General features: G+C 50.4%; 2 protein-coding genes across 2 annotated transcripts; one reads left to right on the top strand and one right to left on the bottom strand.

The window, feature by feature from the left end:
- The first annotated feature begins 3,013 nt into the window (after positions 1-3,013).
- On the top strand, positions 3,014-4,161 carry LOC119355172 (acetyltransferase At1g77540-like). The gene is made up of 2 exons (XM_037621949.1): positions 3,014-3,380; positions 3,809-4,161. Exons 1-2 carry the CDS (start codon positions 3,075-3,077, stop codon positions 3,896-3,898), a joined length of 396 nt encoding a protein of 131 aa, XP_037477846.1. The 5' UTR covers positions 3,014-3,074; the 3' UTR covers positions 3,899-4,161.
- Positions 4,162-4,385: 224 nt separating this feature from the next.
- Positions 4,386-13,935, bottom strand: LOC119355171 (F-box protein 7-like). The gene is made up of 11 exons (XM_037621948.1): positions 13,778-13,935; positions 13,179-13,265; positions 12,945-13,051; positions 12,205-12,321; positions 12,029-12,125; positions 5,761-5,834; positions 5,558-5,611; positions 5,366-5,470; positions 5,220-5,278; positions 4,902-5,112; positions 4,386-4,765 (listed from the first exon to the last, which is right to left on the bottom strand). The coding sequence occupies exons 1-11, from the start codon at positions 13,788-13,790 to the stop codon at positions 4,706-4,708; spliced, it is 984 nt and encodes a 327-aa protein (XP_037477845.1). The 5' UTR covers positions 13,791-13,935; the 3' UTR covers positions 4,386-4,705.
- Between the last annotated feature and the right edge of the window lie 3,357 nt (positions 13,936-17,292).

The raw sequence follows: 17,292 nt of genomic DNA, 5'->3' as shown, positions 1-17,292 counted from the left end.
TGGCCGGCGCATACTCCGGCGAAGGGCGACGAGCCGCGGTGCGGGCACGCGCCCGTGGGCGTGCGGTGGCGGCGACCGGGCTCGCGCGGGCCCGATCTGGGCTCCGCGGGCCGACGCGGTGGGAAGGAGAGAGGCGGCGACACATGGCGCGAGCTGGTTGGATCGCGGCGGCGGCGGGGTGACGTGGCACGACGGGATTTGCTGGAGTGAGGTGGAGGGCGAAGCGGACATGTTCGGTGTGGAAGAAAAGTGTCCGGTGGCGCGAGGATGAAGAAGACTAGGGTTTCGTCCGCGAATTTGGAAGGGTTGCACCTATATATAGGTAGAGGGAGCTAGGAGAGTCCAAATGAGGTGCAGTTTTCGGCCACACGATCGTGATCGAGATGATGGAGGAGGTTTTGGTGGGTTTTGGGCCAAATTGGAGGGGTGTTGGGCTGCAACACACATGAGGCCTTTTTGGTCCCTCGGTTAACCGTTGAGCATCAAACGAAGTCCAAATGGTACAAAACTTGACAGGCGGTCTACAGTAGTAAACCAAGGCCGCTTGGCAAGTCTTGGTCCAATCCGGAAATGTTTAACCCCCACACACGGAAGGAAGATAGAAAAGATCACCGGAGGAGATAGGAGCGTCGGAATGCAAAACAGACAACGGGAAAAATGTTCGGATGCATGAGACGAACATGTATGCAAATGAAATGCACATGATGACATGATATGCAATGCATGATACGCAAGCAATGACAAAGCAACAACAGCGAATAACTGGACGACACCTGGCACATCGGTCTCGGGGCGTTACACCAGGGTTGTAGTACCGTTACAGCACCGGTCCACTACCACCAGGGCCTTGCCGCCTCAGGGGACTTCGGCCATGAACGGCAGCGGAGCTCGAGCCCAAATCCATGGAGACAAGGAGGTCATTACGGATGTAAGACATGATTGAAGCAATTCCAAGGCCGCTTGATAGATGGGGAAGCCCCTCCTCGACGTGATTCGGCCGTGGGGAACTTAAAATAGGCGGATTTGGCCGCCGCCGCCGCGGATCGGGGATGGGCAGACGCGGGGGATCCAGCTCCCCTGTTTTTCTCGTTGTGGCTGTTTTGTACAACAGTTGCAACAAAACGTGTTTTTTTGCTGCAACGGTTGGCTCAGTACACACTCGCGCACAGATCTAACGGTTCGCGCTAACTGCATCGGACAGTTCGGGCTCGACCGGCCCAACAGTTGGGCCGGTGCGCTGGCGCAGATCGCTGCCCTTTTTATATCCGTATCATGGCATTCTTTTTTAAGGCCTGGTATTTTTTTTACTCCCACTCGGACCTAGGCCTTTTTCAGTCCATTTATGTTTGGCTTCCATACAAAGAGGGGGTTGCGCTGGAAGTATTTCGTAGCAAACGAAAAAAAAATGCCGGCTCCTACCCTCGTGGGCGAACTTCTCGTTCACGCTGGCGTTCCGTGTGGGGAATGTCAGCTAGATATTCAGGTCCGTTTCATTAGATGGTCCCATTGAATAATTATTGGAAGCGATTTATTGAAGATTATGTTAATAATCCTGAAATGTTTGCTCGCATTTGTCAGCTTCTTTCTTCCTTTTCCTTCCTTGCAGGATGGCGTTCCCTGTGACACATGTGGTAAACATCCAAACAACTCAAAAAAAAATCGCCAGATAACTTGCCGAAGAATCTATTTTAGGGGGGAGCCATGGCACCCATTATCTATCTTAGGGAGGAGCCATGGTCCCAATATCCATCTTAGGTGGTTGGAGTACAGAAGATTGCCAAAGTTGTTTTCCGATGCGGTGGGGCTTAAAGTGATGGTTGGGGCGGCCGCCAGCATGGCAGTGGGGAGGGCGGGGCAGCGAGGCAGCGCTAGACGCCTCCACGAGGGCGAAGGCAAACGGTTAGGCCTGGTCTGGCCGGCGGTTACACATGGAAGAAGCTAGAGGTACAAGATGAACAGTGCACGACCCATTTTCAACCGTTGGATGAAAATCTAAGGGTTCTAGTTGAAAGTGACCGATGGACTTTTATTTGCAGGTACCTGATTTATAGTCGGTCCCATAATCCAATTATGCGCGCACCTGCTGTCATCGACTTATATTTTGTACTAGCAAGATGCTCGTGCATTGCACGGAACATCAAGATGTATTTCTTTACAAAACACCTGTTGTGGTTAACCCATGTAAGAGTAATCCCATGTATAAAAACTAATGATATCTCGAGAATTTTATCGGAAAAATGGTATCTCGAGAATTTTATCGGAAAGAATGATATCTCGAGAAAGATGAGAGATAAGGTGAGGAGGAGTGGGGCGTGGTGGTGACTGATGGTCGGACTGGGCGGAGGTATGGGGATGGACGGCAGCAGCCACCATGCCAGATTGTTCCAGAGACTTTTTTTTAATTGCTCAGCAATGAGGTTGTGAGAGATAAGGATGAATGAGGCAGGGCCTTATCTGTAAATGTGGATAGATGTGCGGATATCTTTTGTAAAATTGTTATAGTTTGCTTTTTATCCATCAAATATAGATCGAACGGTCTATATTACAAGATAGTAGGCACATCATATCATCAACTCGATTTTTTTATAAGAATAAAGATGAGGCAATTTTGCTTTATTTTGCGCCTCCTTGGGCCAAGCAAGGCATGTCATACTAACTAACAACTTACGATGAATGGTTAAGAGAAGATATTTTCATCCGTCAGAGTTTAAGTATTAGACTTGACATTGATATTCGTATTTTCTAAATTTATTTCAAACATTTTAACGATGTGTGTTTAGTGAGTGGGAACTTTTTCATCAACTATGAAAACGTATATGATGATTTTATCATAACGATGTGTGCTTAGTGAAAGGGGACTTTTCCATCTACTACGAAAACATATACGATGACTTATCGATCTCAAAATTATGTACGGATTCAATCTCTGAGATGTGCTCGTAAGGACAGGACGTGCGTGTGCGCTGGGTGTGTGTATGTATAAAAACTGACGCACTCACTGGTCGCAACACCACAAAACAGAATACTTGTACAGCCAAAAGAAAACAAAAACACGAACAGAAAATCACAGCGCGATGGCAAACGACGAGCGCAGCGCCGGCGAGGAGCGGGGAGCGGCGGAGGACAGCATCGTGTGGAGGGAGGAGGCGGGGAAGTTCGAGACGCCCGACGGCGAGGCCTTCCTCCAGTACCGCCTCGTCGTCCAGCCGCGAGCCTCCTCCGTCCGCGGCGGCGCGTCCCCGGCGGCGATGGACATGGTGCACACGTACGTGCCCGGGAGCAAGCGCGGGCAGGGGCTCGCCGCGCGCCTCTGCGACGCCGCCTTTGCCCACGCGCAGCGCCACGGCATGCGCGTCATCCCCACCTGCTCCTACATCTCGGTACGGTCGCCCCTCTTCCCTTTCCTCTGCCCCGAAGACCAAATCAACTCTTGCTCCGTGAGTTTCTCGGTGGTCAGCGCTAAATGATATATCTGCCCCAGAAAATGAAAACGGAGTCGTGATTGATTTCTCGGTAGCGATAAGCTAAATAGAAATACTGATTGTGACTGTTCTCGCGTAGACTCGCGATTCAAGATTTAGGGGATTTGATTGAACTTCTTCAGGTCAGCATTTTTATCTGGGCCGTAACTTCAGCTGCAGCTTGGCTATGTCTACATGAACATTCTTTTCGAAGATCTCCATTTTCGAGCTAATAGTTCTTCAGCTCGTCGCAAAACAAGTTGTTGAACTGCTTGGGAACTGCAATCGTCTCAACATTTTTATTCTTCAGCTGTTGCTGACCCTGATGCCTGTTCCCTGAACTGCAGGACACGTACCTCCCTCGCAATCCGGCGTGGAACGAACTTGTCTACAAGGCTGACGAGCCCAAACACAGCAGCACCAGCAGTAGCATGTAGTAGAACAAGTAAATCGTGTGCTCACCTCAAAAGCTGTGGGTGTGCTCAGCTGCTATGTTAGTGTATCACTGAATAATCAGTTGCCCGGTTGATCAACCATGGCGACGCGCCCCTTGTAAGCCCTACATCGCTGCGACTATTGAGCTTAAGATTCATGGCATTCATGTAAAAGCATCGAGCAGTCGATGTGGAACGCGAAACAGGTCTTCGTTTTCATCCGTGTAGAACATTGATGCGGAACGCGAAACAGGTCTTCGTTTTCATCCGTGTACAAGCATCGGTAGACCGGAAACACATATTCGGTGGATGCTTTCATGGTTCAGGCCCAAGTTTCATGATATTTTCGATGGACAACCACACACACACATATATTCAGCGGCGAAATAGTGTTCAGATTCACACGAGAATTATGCAATACTACAAGGGATACATGTAATTATGCATAACTTTGTAGAGACACCCTGATATCATTTGCCAGACTTGAGAATTGTGGAATGCTGCGAATGATAACCATAATTATACATAACTCGGTTGTTACACAAGGGTGCCTCCACCCGTTTGGATATGGTGTTTATTTTCTGGCCCACTTTATACCAGCAACATACATAGCATATAGTATAATACAACATGCCTTCAACCCGAAAAGGAAACAAGACAAGTACTGTGTATGTACATATCGTTCCAACATGAACACGGTATGGAACGAAATAAGCCGGTCCTCTCCATCCGCATCATAATATCAGCCTGTGATGAGATTATCGACCATCTCCATTACCCGTCGTGGTGGTTGCCTTTAGGAGGTGCTGCTCACCCAGGGACAAAGTAATCCATCTTCTCCACCGGCAGGTTTAGCACTGAAGTATCAGCCTGAAAAATGCAAGTCTTAAGTTAGTTATATTCACTATGCCTGGCATAGAAATTCAGATCACACAAGGTCCAGCTAGCCGCTCCAGTGCCAAATGAATAACATAATACACACTTAGTCGTAGATCATATCGCATACCTCCTCAAATGGAACAAACACAAAGGGAGTCAAACCCCTGCTGTGGGAAACAGCAGGCACGTCTGGGTCGTGCGTCTCGTTCTCCTCCCAGTCCTCAACAAGTTCAAGTATGTTGCCTTTCCAGTTTCCCAGTTCGGTTCCATTCACCCCAGTGGTTAGGATCTTTAAGACATCCAACCTGTTATTTGCACCAATTGTAGTGCCTCTAACCCTGCAGAATGTTAGTGCAAAATTAGGTAAGGCGGTAAGTACCAACACCAATAAAGAAATTCAAGTCAAAATACCTAAAGACCCATAGAGAAATTCAAGTCAAAATACCTAAGGCGCATCCTAACAAGTGTGTACCGATGTCCAGGATATAGGAGTGCCATTTCTATCTGCATGCAAGAAAGAGAAGCTAATGTTAGCAAGTGATGGACACTGAACAGTGCCCAAGAATGGATAGACAGTCCTCAATTTTTCACCTGGCCATCCCCTGACAGTGTATAGTCGCCTTTAAACACACTATCGCCTTTTGATGCTCGGAGATGCATGCACTTGACAACATCTTTAACTTTCTGTGGGGAAATCTGCTCATCGCAGGAAAGCAGAACATCAAATGATGTTTCACAAACAATGATCATATTGTTCACCAAAAAAAAGGTTCAAATAGGAACCTTGTACAGGAACTTCCCGGTTGGAAAAAATCTCAAGTAACGGTAGTAGCAAACCTGAAGTCAAAAGAAAAATATTAGTAATGAAACTAACTTGGAAACGATAGGAAATATCAATAATATAACCTACTGAACAGAGTATGTAGAGGCAAAATGTCTTAAAATAGACAATAATTCCTTGAGATAAACAGAGAGTAACACCATACCACATTGACAGTTTTCTTGAACTGCCATTCTGTAATTCCAGTATGAATATATGTGTTTCTACTAACATAAAGACCTGGAGAAGCAGCAAGTATCAAACATCAATGCAAAGATAACACAGCTAGAATAACAAATGCTCTAGCAAACACATAAATAACAAGACATTAAGGAAATTGAAGCAACGCCTTTCAGCTGGTCTTTGGTGAAGTATTTACCAGGAAACTGCAACCATCTATGCAATAGGATAAGTTCATAGTGAAATCAACACTAACACGTAATAACCTAAATGATGAAGAAGAGTGGGAGCACTGACCACTATCAACAACCTAATATACCTTTAATAGCATGCTCACTAGAGGCCATACTAACATATCTATGTTGTACTTGAAATTATGTCATTAAGCCCCACAGCTCAAGTGTGTAAAGAAAAAAAAGGAGTTAGATATAGTGCTCTGTTATGACCGGGGTAACTTATACCCGCAGGAGGCCCACTGGGCAGGTTTAGTTAGGGGCTTAGCCCACAAGTTATCTTATTTTTATTAGCATCGTGGTTATATAAACAAGCTGTAAGACTCTTTTGGAGATCAAGCAATAAGACAATTCTATTGCCCGGCTCCCGAGGAGCCGGAAACCCTAAACCCTAGCCGCCTCCTGTCACCGCCGCCGCCTCCTCCCACGCGCACGACGGCTCCCAGCCGCCGGCAGCCGCGTGCTCGTCCACGTCCAACTCCCTCTTTCCCCTACAACCTCTGGCCTAGACCTGGTAGAACCCCAGCTCCTACCACCTTGGTATCAGTTAGCTCAGCACCGCGCCGCTGCCCTCTCCATCCACGCCGCTGGTCCCCACCTCCGGCGCACCCACCGCCCAGATGCCGGCTCCCTCCACCGCGCCGCCCGCCGCCATCTACACCCCGGAGGACGTCACCGGGGTCCTCCACGACCTCATCACAGCAGTCCAGGGGATCTGGCTGTACTTGGCCAGCCCCTGCGGGCCGCCGCCGGCCCTGCTGTGGTACTCGCCGCACGCGGCGGCTTCCGCGGCGTTCGTTGGGCCGCTACAGCCCCAGCTGCAGCTGCAGCCGCCGCCCGCCACCACCCCGCAGTGGCCGCAATGGCCGTTGCCGGCCCTCGCGGCACCCCCCGCGCCGCTCACGCCCATGCAGCAGCCGCTGCCGCTGCAGGCCCCTCCGCCGCCAGCACCGGGCCGGCTCCGACCACGCCGGGAGGTGTTCCGATCCAGCAGGTCCGCTTCCCACCGTCGCCATCACCGCTCCCGGCCTGGCTGTCCGAGTCATCGCTGCAGCCGGTCTACACTACAGCCAGGGACCAGCCGACGCCCACCCTACCGTACAGCGATCCGTCCGGCTCCGCGGGTCCCTACACGGGCCGCGCCGACCCGCTGTTCCACGGGGTACCCCCGGTCCCCACCGACCACGCCACCATCCTCGCTGCTCCGCACCACCGAGCCGTTCGGCCATGGTGGTCATACCTAGACGCCGCCACAATTCGCCAAGATCGACTTCACCACCTACGACGGTACTGAGGACCCCCTCAACTGGCTCAACCAGCGCGAGCAGTTCTTCCGCGGGCAACGCACACTTGCGTCGGACCGCACCTGGCTCGCCTCTTATCATCTCCGGGGCGCCGCACAGACGTGGTATTACGCCCTCGAGCAGGATGAGGGCGGCATGCCCCCTTGGGAGCGTTTTCGCGAGCTATGCCTCCTTCGCTTCGGGCCGCCGATCTGCGGGAGCCGACTGGCGGAGCTCGGCCGCCTTCCCTTCACCTCCACGGTGCAGGACTTCGCCGACCGTTTCCAGGCCCTGGCATGCCACGCGCCGGGTGTGATGGCGCAGCAGCGAGCCGAGCTCTTCCTCGGCGGTCTTTCGGATCACATCCGCGTGGACGTGGAGCTGCGGGGACCCCAGGACCTCCAGACGGTCATGTACTACGCTCGCGCCTTCGAACGTCGCGCGCATGCCTTGCAGTAGGCGAAACAGACTCACGGTGGCCGACAGGCCGCCAGACCGCCCCCGACAGCACCTGTGCCGGGCCGGATGCCCCCGGCCGCTCCAGCGGCGACTGCTCCGGCCGCGACGCGGCCCTTCCGTCGGCTCTCTCAGGCCAAGCAGCTCAAGCGACGTCGCCAGGGGCTTTGCTATAACTGCGATGAGCCCTACGTGTCGGGCCATGTCTGCTCGCGCCTCTTCTACTTGGAGACGGCCGACTACGTCGAGGAGGACACACCCACCGACGGGCTCGGCGAGTTGCCGCCACCAGTTGCTGCAGAGGCCGCCCCCACGCCCGCTCCAGCGACGGCGCTCGTGGTCTCGCTCCATGCGCTTGCCGGCATCCGCGATTAGCGAACTATGCTTTTGCCGGTGACGATTCACGGCGAGCGCCTGGTGGCCCTCCTGGATACGGGCTCCACGCATAACTTCCTGCCCGAGGCTACCATGCGCCGCTTAGCACTTTAGTCGATGGGCGGGGAGCAACTTCGGGTCACGGTGGCTAACGGCGACCGCCTCCGATGCCATGTGCTGGCGCGGAACGTGCCCATCACCATCGGCGACGAGCACTTCACCGTCACATGCGCCGGCATCGACTTGGGCTGCTTCGACTTCATCCTTGGCGTCGACTTCTTGCGGACTCTCGGTCCCATCCTCTGGGACTTCGACGCCCTGACGATGACCTTCTGGCGTCTAGGCCGCCGCGTCCAGTGGGAGGACATTGGGGGCGCCTCACCAGCGATGCCAAAACTTCAGCTGGCCGCGATCGCCACCGAGCCCGAGCACCCATTGTTGGATCACCTCCTGCAGCAACACGACGACCTCTTCGACGAGCCTCAGGGCCTTCTGCCAGCACCCCTACCGCTACCCCCAGCTGTAGAAGGACGAGCTGGAGCACCACATTCATCTCCTGCCGGGCACGGCACCGGTTGTAGTGCAGCCCTACCGCTACCCCAGCTGCAGAAGGACGAGCTGGAGCGGCAGTGCGCGCTCATGCTCGCCTTGGGCATCATCCGGATCTCCACGTCGCCGTTTTCAGCGCCGGTCCTCCTCGTCCGCAAGTCGGACGGAACGTGGCACTTCTGCATCGACTACCGCGCCCTTAATGCCATGACGCTCAAGGACAAGTTTCCTATTCCGGTGGTCGACGAGCTCCTAGACGAGCTACATGGGGCGCGCTTCTTCACCAAGCTCGACCTCCGGTCGGGCTACCACCAGGTGCGGATGCACCCGGATGATGTCGCCAAGACGGCGTTTCAGACTCATCATGGCCACTTTGAGTTCTTGGTGATGCCTTTTGGCCTCTCCAACGCCCCGGCGACCTTCCAGGCTTTGATGAACGACGTCCTCTGCCCCTACTTGCGTCGGTTTGTGCTCGTTTTCTTTGATGATATTCTTATCTACAGTGCCTCGTGGGCGGAGCACCTTCAGCACGTCGCCATCGTCTTCAACGAGCTTCAAGCGCACCATCTTCATCTTAAGCGCTCGAAGTGCTCGTTCGGGACGCCTTCAGTCGCCTACCTCGGCCACGTCATCTCGGCCGAGGGGGTTGCTATGGACGCCGACAAGGTGGCGGCTGTCGCGGCCTGGCCAACCCCGCACTCACCGCGGGCTCTTCGTGGCTTCCTGGGCCTCGTGGGGTACTATCAGAAGTTCATCCGGGAGTTCAGCCTCATCGCGTCCCCGCTCACGCGCCTGCTGCGTCGCGACGCCTTTGCCTGGGATGCGGAGGCGACAGCGGCATTCGAGGCTCTTAAGAGGGCCCTCACGACGGGTCCCGTTCTTCAGATGTCTGACTTCGACCGCCCGTTCGTCGTGGACTGCGACGCCTCCGGTGTGGGGTTCGGCGTTGTCCTTCATCAGGGCGATGGACCTCTCGCATTCTTCAGCATGCCCTTCGCCGTGCGCCATCTTAAGCTCACGACAACTCATTGGCTTGGTGCAGGCGATGCGCCATTGGCGGCCCTATCTTTGGGGTCGGTCGTTCTAGATTCGCACGGATCACTACAACCTCAAGTTCTTATTGGACCAGAGGTTGTCTACCGTGCCGCAGCGTCAGTGGATCAGCAAGCTCTTTGGCTTCGACTTCAGCGTCGAGTATTGTCCGGGTCGCCTTAACACCGTGGCCGACGCCCTGTCTCGCCGCGACGCCGACCACGACGCCGCCGTCGACGACTCTGAGGGGACGGCGCTCTGCATCCGCTCAGGGCCCTCTTTCGCCCTCCTCACCGACATCTGTCGGGCCACCGCGGCCGCGCCGGACGCCCTGCTCCTTCAGCAGCGGCTTGCTGCGGGCGACCTGGAGGAGCCGTGGCGCCTCGCAGATGGCTTGCTCCTGCATGGGCACCGTATCTTCGTGCCAGAGCACGACGACCTCCGTCACCAAGTTCTGCTGCTGGCCCACTCGGCCGGCCACGAGGGTGTGCAGAAAACCCTCCATCGTCTCCGCGCCGACTTCTATATCCCCGGTGATCGGGCCCTGGTCCGGGACTGGGTGCGGTCTTGTGTGACGTGCGAGCGCAACAAGACGGAGACACTACGGCCGGCTGGTCTGCTACAGCCCTTGGAGGTGTCGTCTTAGGTCTGGGCTGATATCTCCATGGACTTCATCGAGGGCCTTCCCAAGGTGGGCGGCAAGTCCGTCATCCTCAGGGTGGTCGACCGCTTCTCCAAGCATGCTCACTTCATCGCGCTCGGCCATCCCTACACTGCCGGGTCCGTGGCCCGTGCCTTCTTCGACGGCATCGTCCGCCTCCACGGGTTTCCCTCTTCGATCGTCAGCGATCGGGACCCGATGTTCACGAGGCATGTCTGGCGCGATCTCTTTCGGATGGCGGGCGTGAAGCTCCACCTGAGCACGGCCTTCCACCCTCAGACGGACGGCCAATCCGAGGTCGTCAACAAGGTGATTGCCATGTATTTGCGTTGTGTCACAGGTGATCATCCTCGTGCTTGGGTGGATTGGCTCACGTGGGCGGAGTACTGCTACAACACCTCCTATCACTCCGCCCTGCGCGCCACGCCATTCGAGGTGGTCTACGGCCGACCGCCCCCGCCCATCCTGCCGGTTGACCCGGCGACGGCTCGGACGGAGGCGGCGGGCGATCTTCTCAACCGCGACGAGATGCTTGCGAAGGTACGGCAACGCCTCATTCAGGCCTAGCAGCTGGCCAAGCACTACTACGACGGCCACCATCGCGAGGCAGAGTTCACGGTGGGCGATTGGGTGTGGCTGCGTCTTCTTCACCTCTCTACGCAGTCCCTGGACCCACGCGCGAAGCGCAAGCTGGGCCCTCGCTACGCCGGGCCCTTTGCTGTCTTGGAGCGCATCGGGAAGGTGGCCTACCGCCTTCAGCTTCCGGCCGGTGCTCGCATCCACGACGTCTTCCATGTGGGGCTGTTGAAGCCCTTCCGTGCGGAGCCACCGGCGACCACCCCCGCGCTTCCTCCGACCTCCGACGGGCGCCTCCTTCCAGGACCAAAGAAGGTGTTGCAGGCCCAGCTACGTCGCGGGGTGTGGTACTTGTTGATCCAGTGGGCTGGCCTTCTAGAGGAGGAGGCTACTTGGGAGCAGCGCGACGAGTTCCGCCAACACTACCCAGACTTCCAGCTTGAGGACGAGTTGTTTGCGCAGGCGAGGAGAGATGTTATGACCGGGGTAACTTATACCCGCAGGAGGCCCACTGGGCAGGTTTAGTTAGGGGCTTAGCCCACAAGTTATCTTTTTTTTATTAGCATCGTGGTTATTAAACAAGATGTAAGACTCTTTTGGAGATTAAGCAATAAGACAATTCTATTGCCGGGCTCCCAGAGGAGCCGGAAACCCTAAACCCTAGCCGCCTCCTATCACCGCCGCCGCCTCCTCCCACGCGCACGACGGCGCCCAGCCGCCGGCAGCCGCGTGCTCGTCCACGTCCAACTCCCTCTTTCCCCTACAACCTCCGGCGTAGACCCGGTAGAACCCTAGCTCCTACCATGCTCTGAATCTAAATAGCACTTTATAAAAATTTCCTATTTATTGCACAATAACTGACACACAAAGATCTAGAAAGAACTTCCACAAATCCTACTTGGTTTTCATGGTGACCCAAGTTACTGAAATAAGAAATAATTGGAATTTCCTAGGCCACATCTGGTCAGGTTGAACAGATTAAAAAAACAACGATATTAACCTTCAAAGCAATTTTCCTGTTCAAATCAATGTGATTCTACAATGCACCATATCATATAATCGAATGCAGAACTGCTACTTGATATTTACCATCAATTCGGATTCTTGGTCTCTGCACCCACATTTTTCTCCAGGAAGAATCATATAACGACTGCACCATCCTGAAGTTTGCCTCTATTCCATTCCTCTTTATATAAAAAAGTCAGGTGTTTGAGAAACACGACGAGTGTGAAAACCAAATACTAAAAATATATATGCATAGTAACCTGCCAGGTTTTCAGGCAAGCGTTCCGCCAAAAAGTAGGATTGCGTGTAGTATATTTCCACTTGCGGCAGACACAAGCAGCCCTCCCTAAAGTATATGGGCTCATTCTCCCAAATATCTGTTGAGAATATTGCCACAAAATAGTTAAGCAAAGCATTATGACATTGATTACCATAATCTTGCCACAAAGCTCATAAGCGAAGCAATATGGATTAACTACTGTGATCTAATATTATCAAAAATAATCTCGCACTGATGTCATGATGGAATGAGGCACCAAATGATATTAAATTGTGTTCATGCCAATATGTTGTGATATGCTGACTTGTAAAGTAATATTCACTCAAGAGAAAAGACAGTACAGGTACTTTCTCGATGCCCAGGATATACTTACCTTTCTTTTGTACTTATTTCGAAAATTGACATGGTCTTGAATAAAATCATTTGACTGGTACTTTTTCTAAGTATATCTTAGCAAAAAGAAAAACAGTACAGGTACTTTTGATGCCAAATCCATTTATATCATTACCATGTTACAAATCTAACAGTTATGCTTATCTTAGTGGTCTGAATTTTAAAAGGTCGACCGCACACATTTTCAAACAATACCTATTTGAGAACAGGTGCGGTACACAATTAAAACCCAGTTAATGATTTAGCAAAATATTTAAACTGCATGCATCAAAATTCAAAAGGATAATAAATGGTGTCATTTAGCCCATACAAATAGGTAATCATCACCTCGATAAGCAGTTCATCAGGTAAGCACTGGTGAATGAGTGCCAGATCGGGCGTACTGCTCAAACTGTTGAACGGTGACACGGGTGGAACTCTTATTCCATATAGTTCTGTGAACAAAATCAACAGCAGAACACAGAAAGCTCGTAAATCTTCCATTATGCTAAAGCTAATGGCCATGTCATTGACCAATGCAAATGAGAGTAGGGCCAAGCAACCACTTAATGTTGTACTTACTCAACCATGGTCTATCTGTTGAAATATATCCCGTGCTTCTTAGATGATCAAATGAGTTAAACTCTGGGCGAATATCAAAGGAGATATCTGCATGAGAAGAAAACGATGTATCACACAAATTTTCCAAAGTGATGACTTATCCAAAATTCTGCAACAAAAATAAAGAAACCTCCAGCCATTAGACACACAGGATCAACAGCACAGAAACCCAATCCTCCAACCTAAGCAACCCTAAACGAATTTGTCGGGTGCACGCCCAGCTCGGCAAGTTTAGCGCCGAGGGGCAGCAGCGCTTCACAGATACTATCACATACCGAATCTAATGGTGGGTTGCCTAGGGGCACTGGGGTGAGAGGGAAGAGGCGGATTCGCTCGGGTATAGGAGGAGAGGGGCTGGGCCAATGTCAGGGCCTCTTCCTGGCCCCGAGGCGCCGGCGCTCGTGATTGCGGCGGCCTCCCGCGCGCGGAGGAGGAGGGGGAATCCGACACGTCGTACTGAACAACGAATACGGCTGATCTCTTCCGAAGACAAACGAGGTAGAGTAACAAAAATTCTCCGCGTAAGCCCACGAATTCGAATGGAATGAGCGAATGAATACCTGGGGAAGCCATGGGGAGCCGGAAATTCGGAGGAATCGGAGCGGGGAATGGTGTTGGCGGGCGCGCGGGCGTTGGAGAGGGGACGACGAACAGAGGGGGAGGCTCGTGGCCTCCGGAGGGAGAGCTCGTGTCTCTCTTCTCCTGCTGCAATATTTACAGCCACGGAAATTTGTTTCTCGGAACTACTATAATCAGCGTGGTGCACCCGGTCGGTTCCTCCCTTTTTTTTGTAAGAAGATGACGTGTTATGATAACTTAGCCTATCTATTTAGGACCTCTTTAATTTGTACTATGAATTTCAAGATATTGCAAAGCCATGTGTTATATGTGCCTTGTGTAGGATTTTCATTTGTTCAATTTGCATCACATGAAAAACAAAATTTATATCATGTTCGGTGGTATAGGGAACTCGATGCAATTTCTATTATGTTCGAGGTGCTTGTACTTCTCATGAACTTTTATAATAAACTCGGATCCTTTTCGGAAAAAAAAAGTGCATCGCATGAAAACACAAATAGTTTTTCCAAGAGATCAGAGTCCATGCAAAAATTTGCAAATGAATCCTTAGGAGAAATTCTCATGAGATTAACTCGTACAAATCAAGTGCGTGGCATATTTTTTTAAGGATGTCAATCCTTCGAGTTTTTATAAAATATTTTAATCAAAGAAGCTCTTACTAGTACGAAACTTAACCTTCATTTATAAATACCCAAATGATAAGTGACACACGCGTGACACGAAGCGCTCCAGTCCTAACCTTTTTTATAACTAAAGTTGCCATCTAAAAAACTGAAACTTACCATCCGAAAAAAAAAGTTCCATGTTTGACAACTAAAGTTGGCATCCTCGCATCACTAAACTTGCCATAAAGACGTTCGAAGTTGCCATGTGTTCGTGCCACACGTGTGGCACTTATCGGGATCCTATAAATATAAATAGGTATTGTGTACGATCTCCGTAGCAAACATTTTGTTTGTCAAAGAATCATATTTTTTGTGTTTGTATTGAATCAAACGATTTGTTAAAAAGTAGCATGCTCCACACTAGGTATCCTCCATCCGCTAATACAAGGCCACTTTTGTTTTCCGTGCCAAACTTTGACTTATACTTTTGGTCAACAAAATATGGGTTATATGTCATCAAAATTATATTATCAAAAATTGATTGAAATGTGCATTAAATGACATACTTTTTTTGACATATAACTCACATTTTATTGATAAAATTGATGGTTAAAGTTAGTCAAAAAAAATAAAGTGGCCTTTTATTAGTATATGGAGGGACTAGATGTTATAGTACTCCACACTTCCATGATGAAAGTAAAAATTCTAAAACTGGATTATAGTGTGCTTTGAACTTTTAGTTTGCCTATATGATGACCGCATTCTTAACTAGATATGGGATAAATGACATATTTTAGTTCTTACATTTGAATTTCATTCTCATGACCAAGCTGGCATTTTTCATGGCTAAAATATCCTAGCACCTACTACTCATTCTGATTATCCAACTATTTCAAAATTATTAATACAACAGTTACAAAACTAAACTAAAAATCTAGTTCACTGTTCACTGAAAAATTAAGTTACATCAGAGAGAAAGAGAGAGAACGCTTACATGCCCTTCTTCTGTAATGCATCGCGGTAGCTCCCCGTCCTATGACGAGGTTCTGTAAAAAAATCCAATCTCGTTTGCAAGAATTTGAAAACATAGAAATACAAAAATGCGAGAATGAGACGTCATGTACCATGGAATCTTACAAGATTTCAATGAAGGAAATATGCCCTAGAGGCAATAATAAAGTTGTTATTTATATTTCCTTATATCATGATAAATGTTTATTATTCATGCTATAATTGTATTAACCGGAAACTTAGTACATGTGTGAATACATAGACAAACAGAGTGTCACTAGTTTGCCTCTACTTGACTAGCTCGTTGAATCAATGATGGTTATGTTTCCTAACCATAGACATGAGTTGTCATTTGATTAACGGGATCACATCATTAGAGAATGATGTGAGATTGACTTGACCCATCCGTTAGCTTAGCACGATGATCGTTTAGTTTGTTGCTATTGCTTTCTCCATAACTATACATGTTCCTATGACTATGAGATCATGCAACTCCCGAATACCGGAGGAGCACTTTGTGTGCTACCAAACGTCACAACATAATTGGGTGATTATAAAGGTGCTCTATAGGTGTCTCGGATGGTGTTTGTTGAGTTGGCATGGATCAAGATTAGGATTTGTCACTCCGATTGTCGGAGAGGTATCTCTGGACCCTCTTGGTAATGTACATCACAATAAGCCTTGCAAGCAATGTAGCTAATGAGTTAGTTACGGGATGTAGCATTACAGAACGAGTAAAGAGACTTGCCGGTAACTAGATTGAACTAGGTATTGAGATATCGACGATCGAATCTCGGGCAACTAACATACCGATGACAAAGGGAACAATGTATGTTGTTATGAGGTTCGACCGATAAAGATCTTCGTAGAATATGTAGGAGCCAATATGGGCATCTAGGTTCCGCTATTGGTTATTGACCAGAGAGGTGTCTCAGTCATGTCTACATAGTTCTCGAACCAGTAGGGTCCGCACGCTTAACGTTCCTTGACGGTATAGTGCTATATGAGTTATGTATGTTGATGACCGAATGTTGTTCGGAGTTCGGGATGAGATCACGGACATGACGAGGAACTTCGGAATGGTCCGAATATAAAGATTGATATATGGGATAATAGTGTTTGGTCTCTGGAAGAGTTCCAGAATTCACCAGAAAGGGTTTCGGATGTATCCCGAAATGTTTGGGTACGAGAACACTTTATTTGGGCCAAAGCGGAAAGCCCGCAAGGTTTTTGGAAAGATCAAAAGGAAGTTTTGCGGAGTCCAGGGGCCAGATGCCGGGAACCCTGGCATCTGGTCCTGGAGTTCGAGAAGGACTCTTGCCTTTCGGGTGAAACCGACTTTGTGTAGGCTTTTACTCCAAGTTTCGACCCCAAGGCTCAACATATAAATAGAGGGGTAGGGCTAGCACCCAAGAGACATCAAGAAACACGAAGCCGTGTGCCGGCAACCCCGCCCCCTCTAGTTTATCCTCCATCATAGTTTTCATAGTGCTTAGGCGAAGCCGTGTGAAGATTGTTCTTCACCAACACCATCACCACGCCATCGTGCTGCCAGAACTCATCTACTACTTCGCCCGTCTTACTGGATCAAGAAGGCGAGGACGTCATCGAGTTGAACGTGTGTTGAACGTGGAGGTGCCGTATGTTCGGTACTTGATCGGGATGGATCGTGAAGGTGTATTGTCGGTGTCAAAACCGGCGGATCTCGGGTAGGGGGTCCCGAACTGTGCGTCTAAGGCGGATGGTAACAGGAGGCAGGGGACACGATGTTTTACCCAGGTTCGGGCCCTCTTGATGAAGGTAAAACCCTACGTCCTGCTTGATTAACATTGATGATATGGGTAGTACAAGAGTAGATCTACCACGAGATCAGAGAGGCT

Source organism: Triticum dicoccoides, chromosome 2A (genome assembly GCF_002162155.2).
Source record: "Triticum dicoccoides isolate Atlit2015 ecotype Zavitan chromosome 2A, WEW_v2.0, whole genome shotgun sequence".
NCBI classification, from domain to species: Eukaryota; Viridiplantae; Streptophyta; class Magnoliopsida; order Poales; family Poaceae; genus Triticum; species Triticum dicoccoides.
The sequence above is the reverse complement of the archived record's forward strand: the minus strand, read 5'-3'. Positions and strand labels throughout refer to the sequence as shown.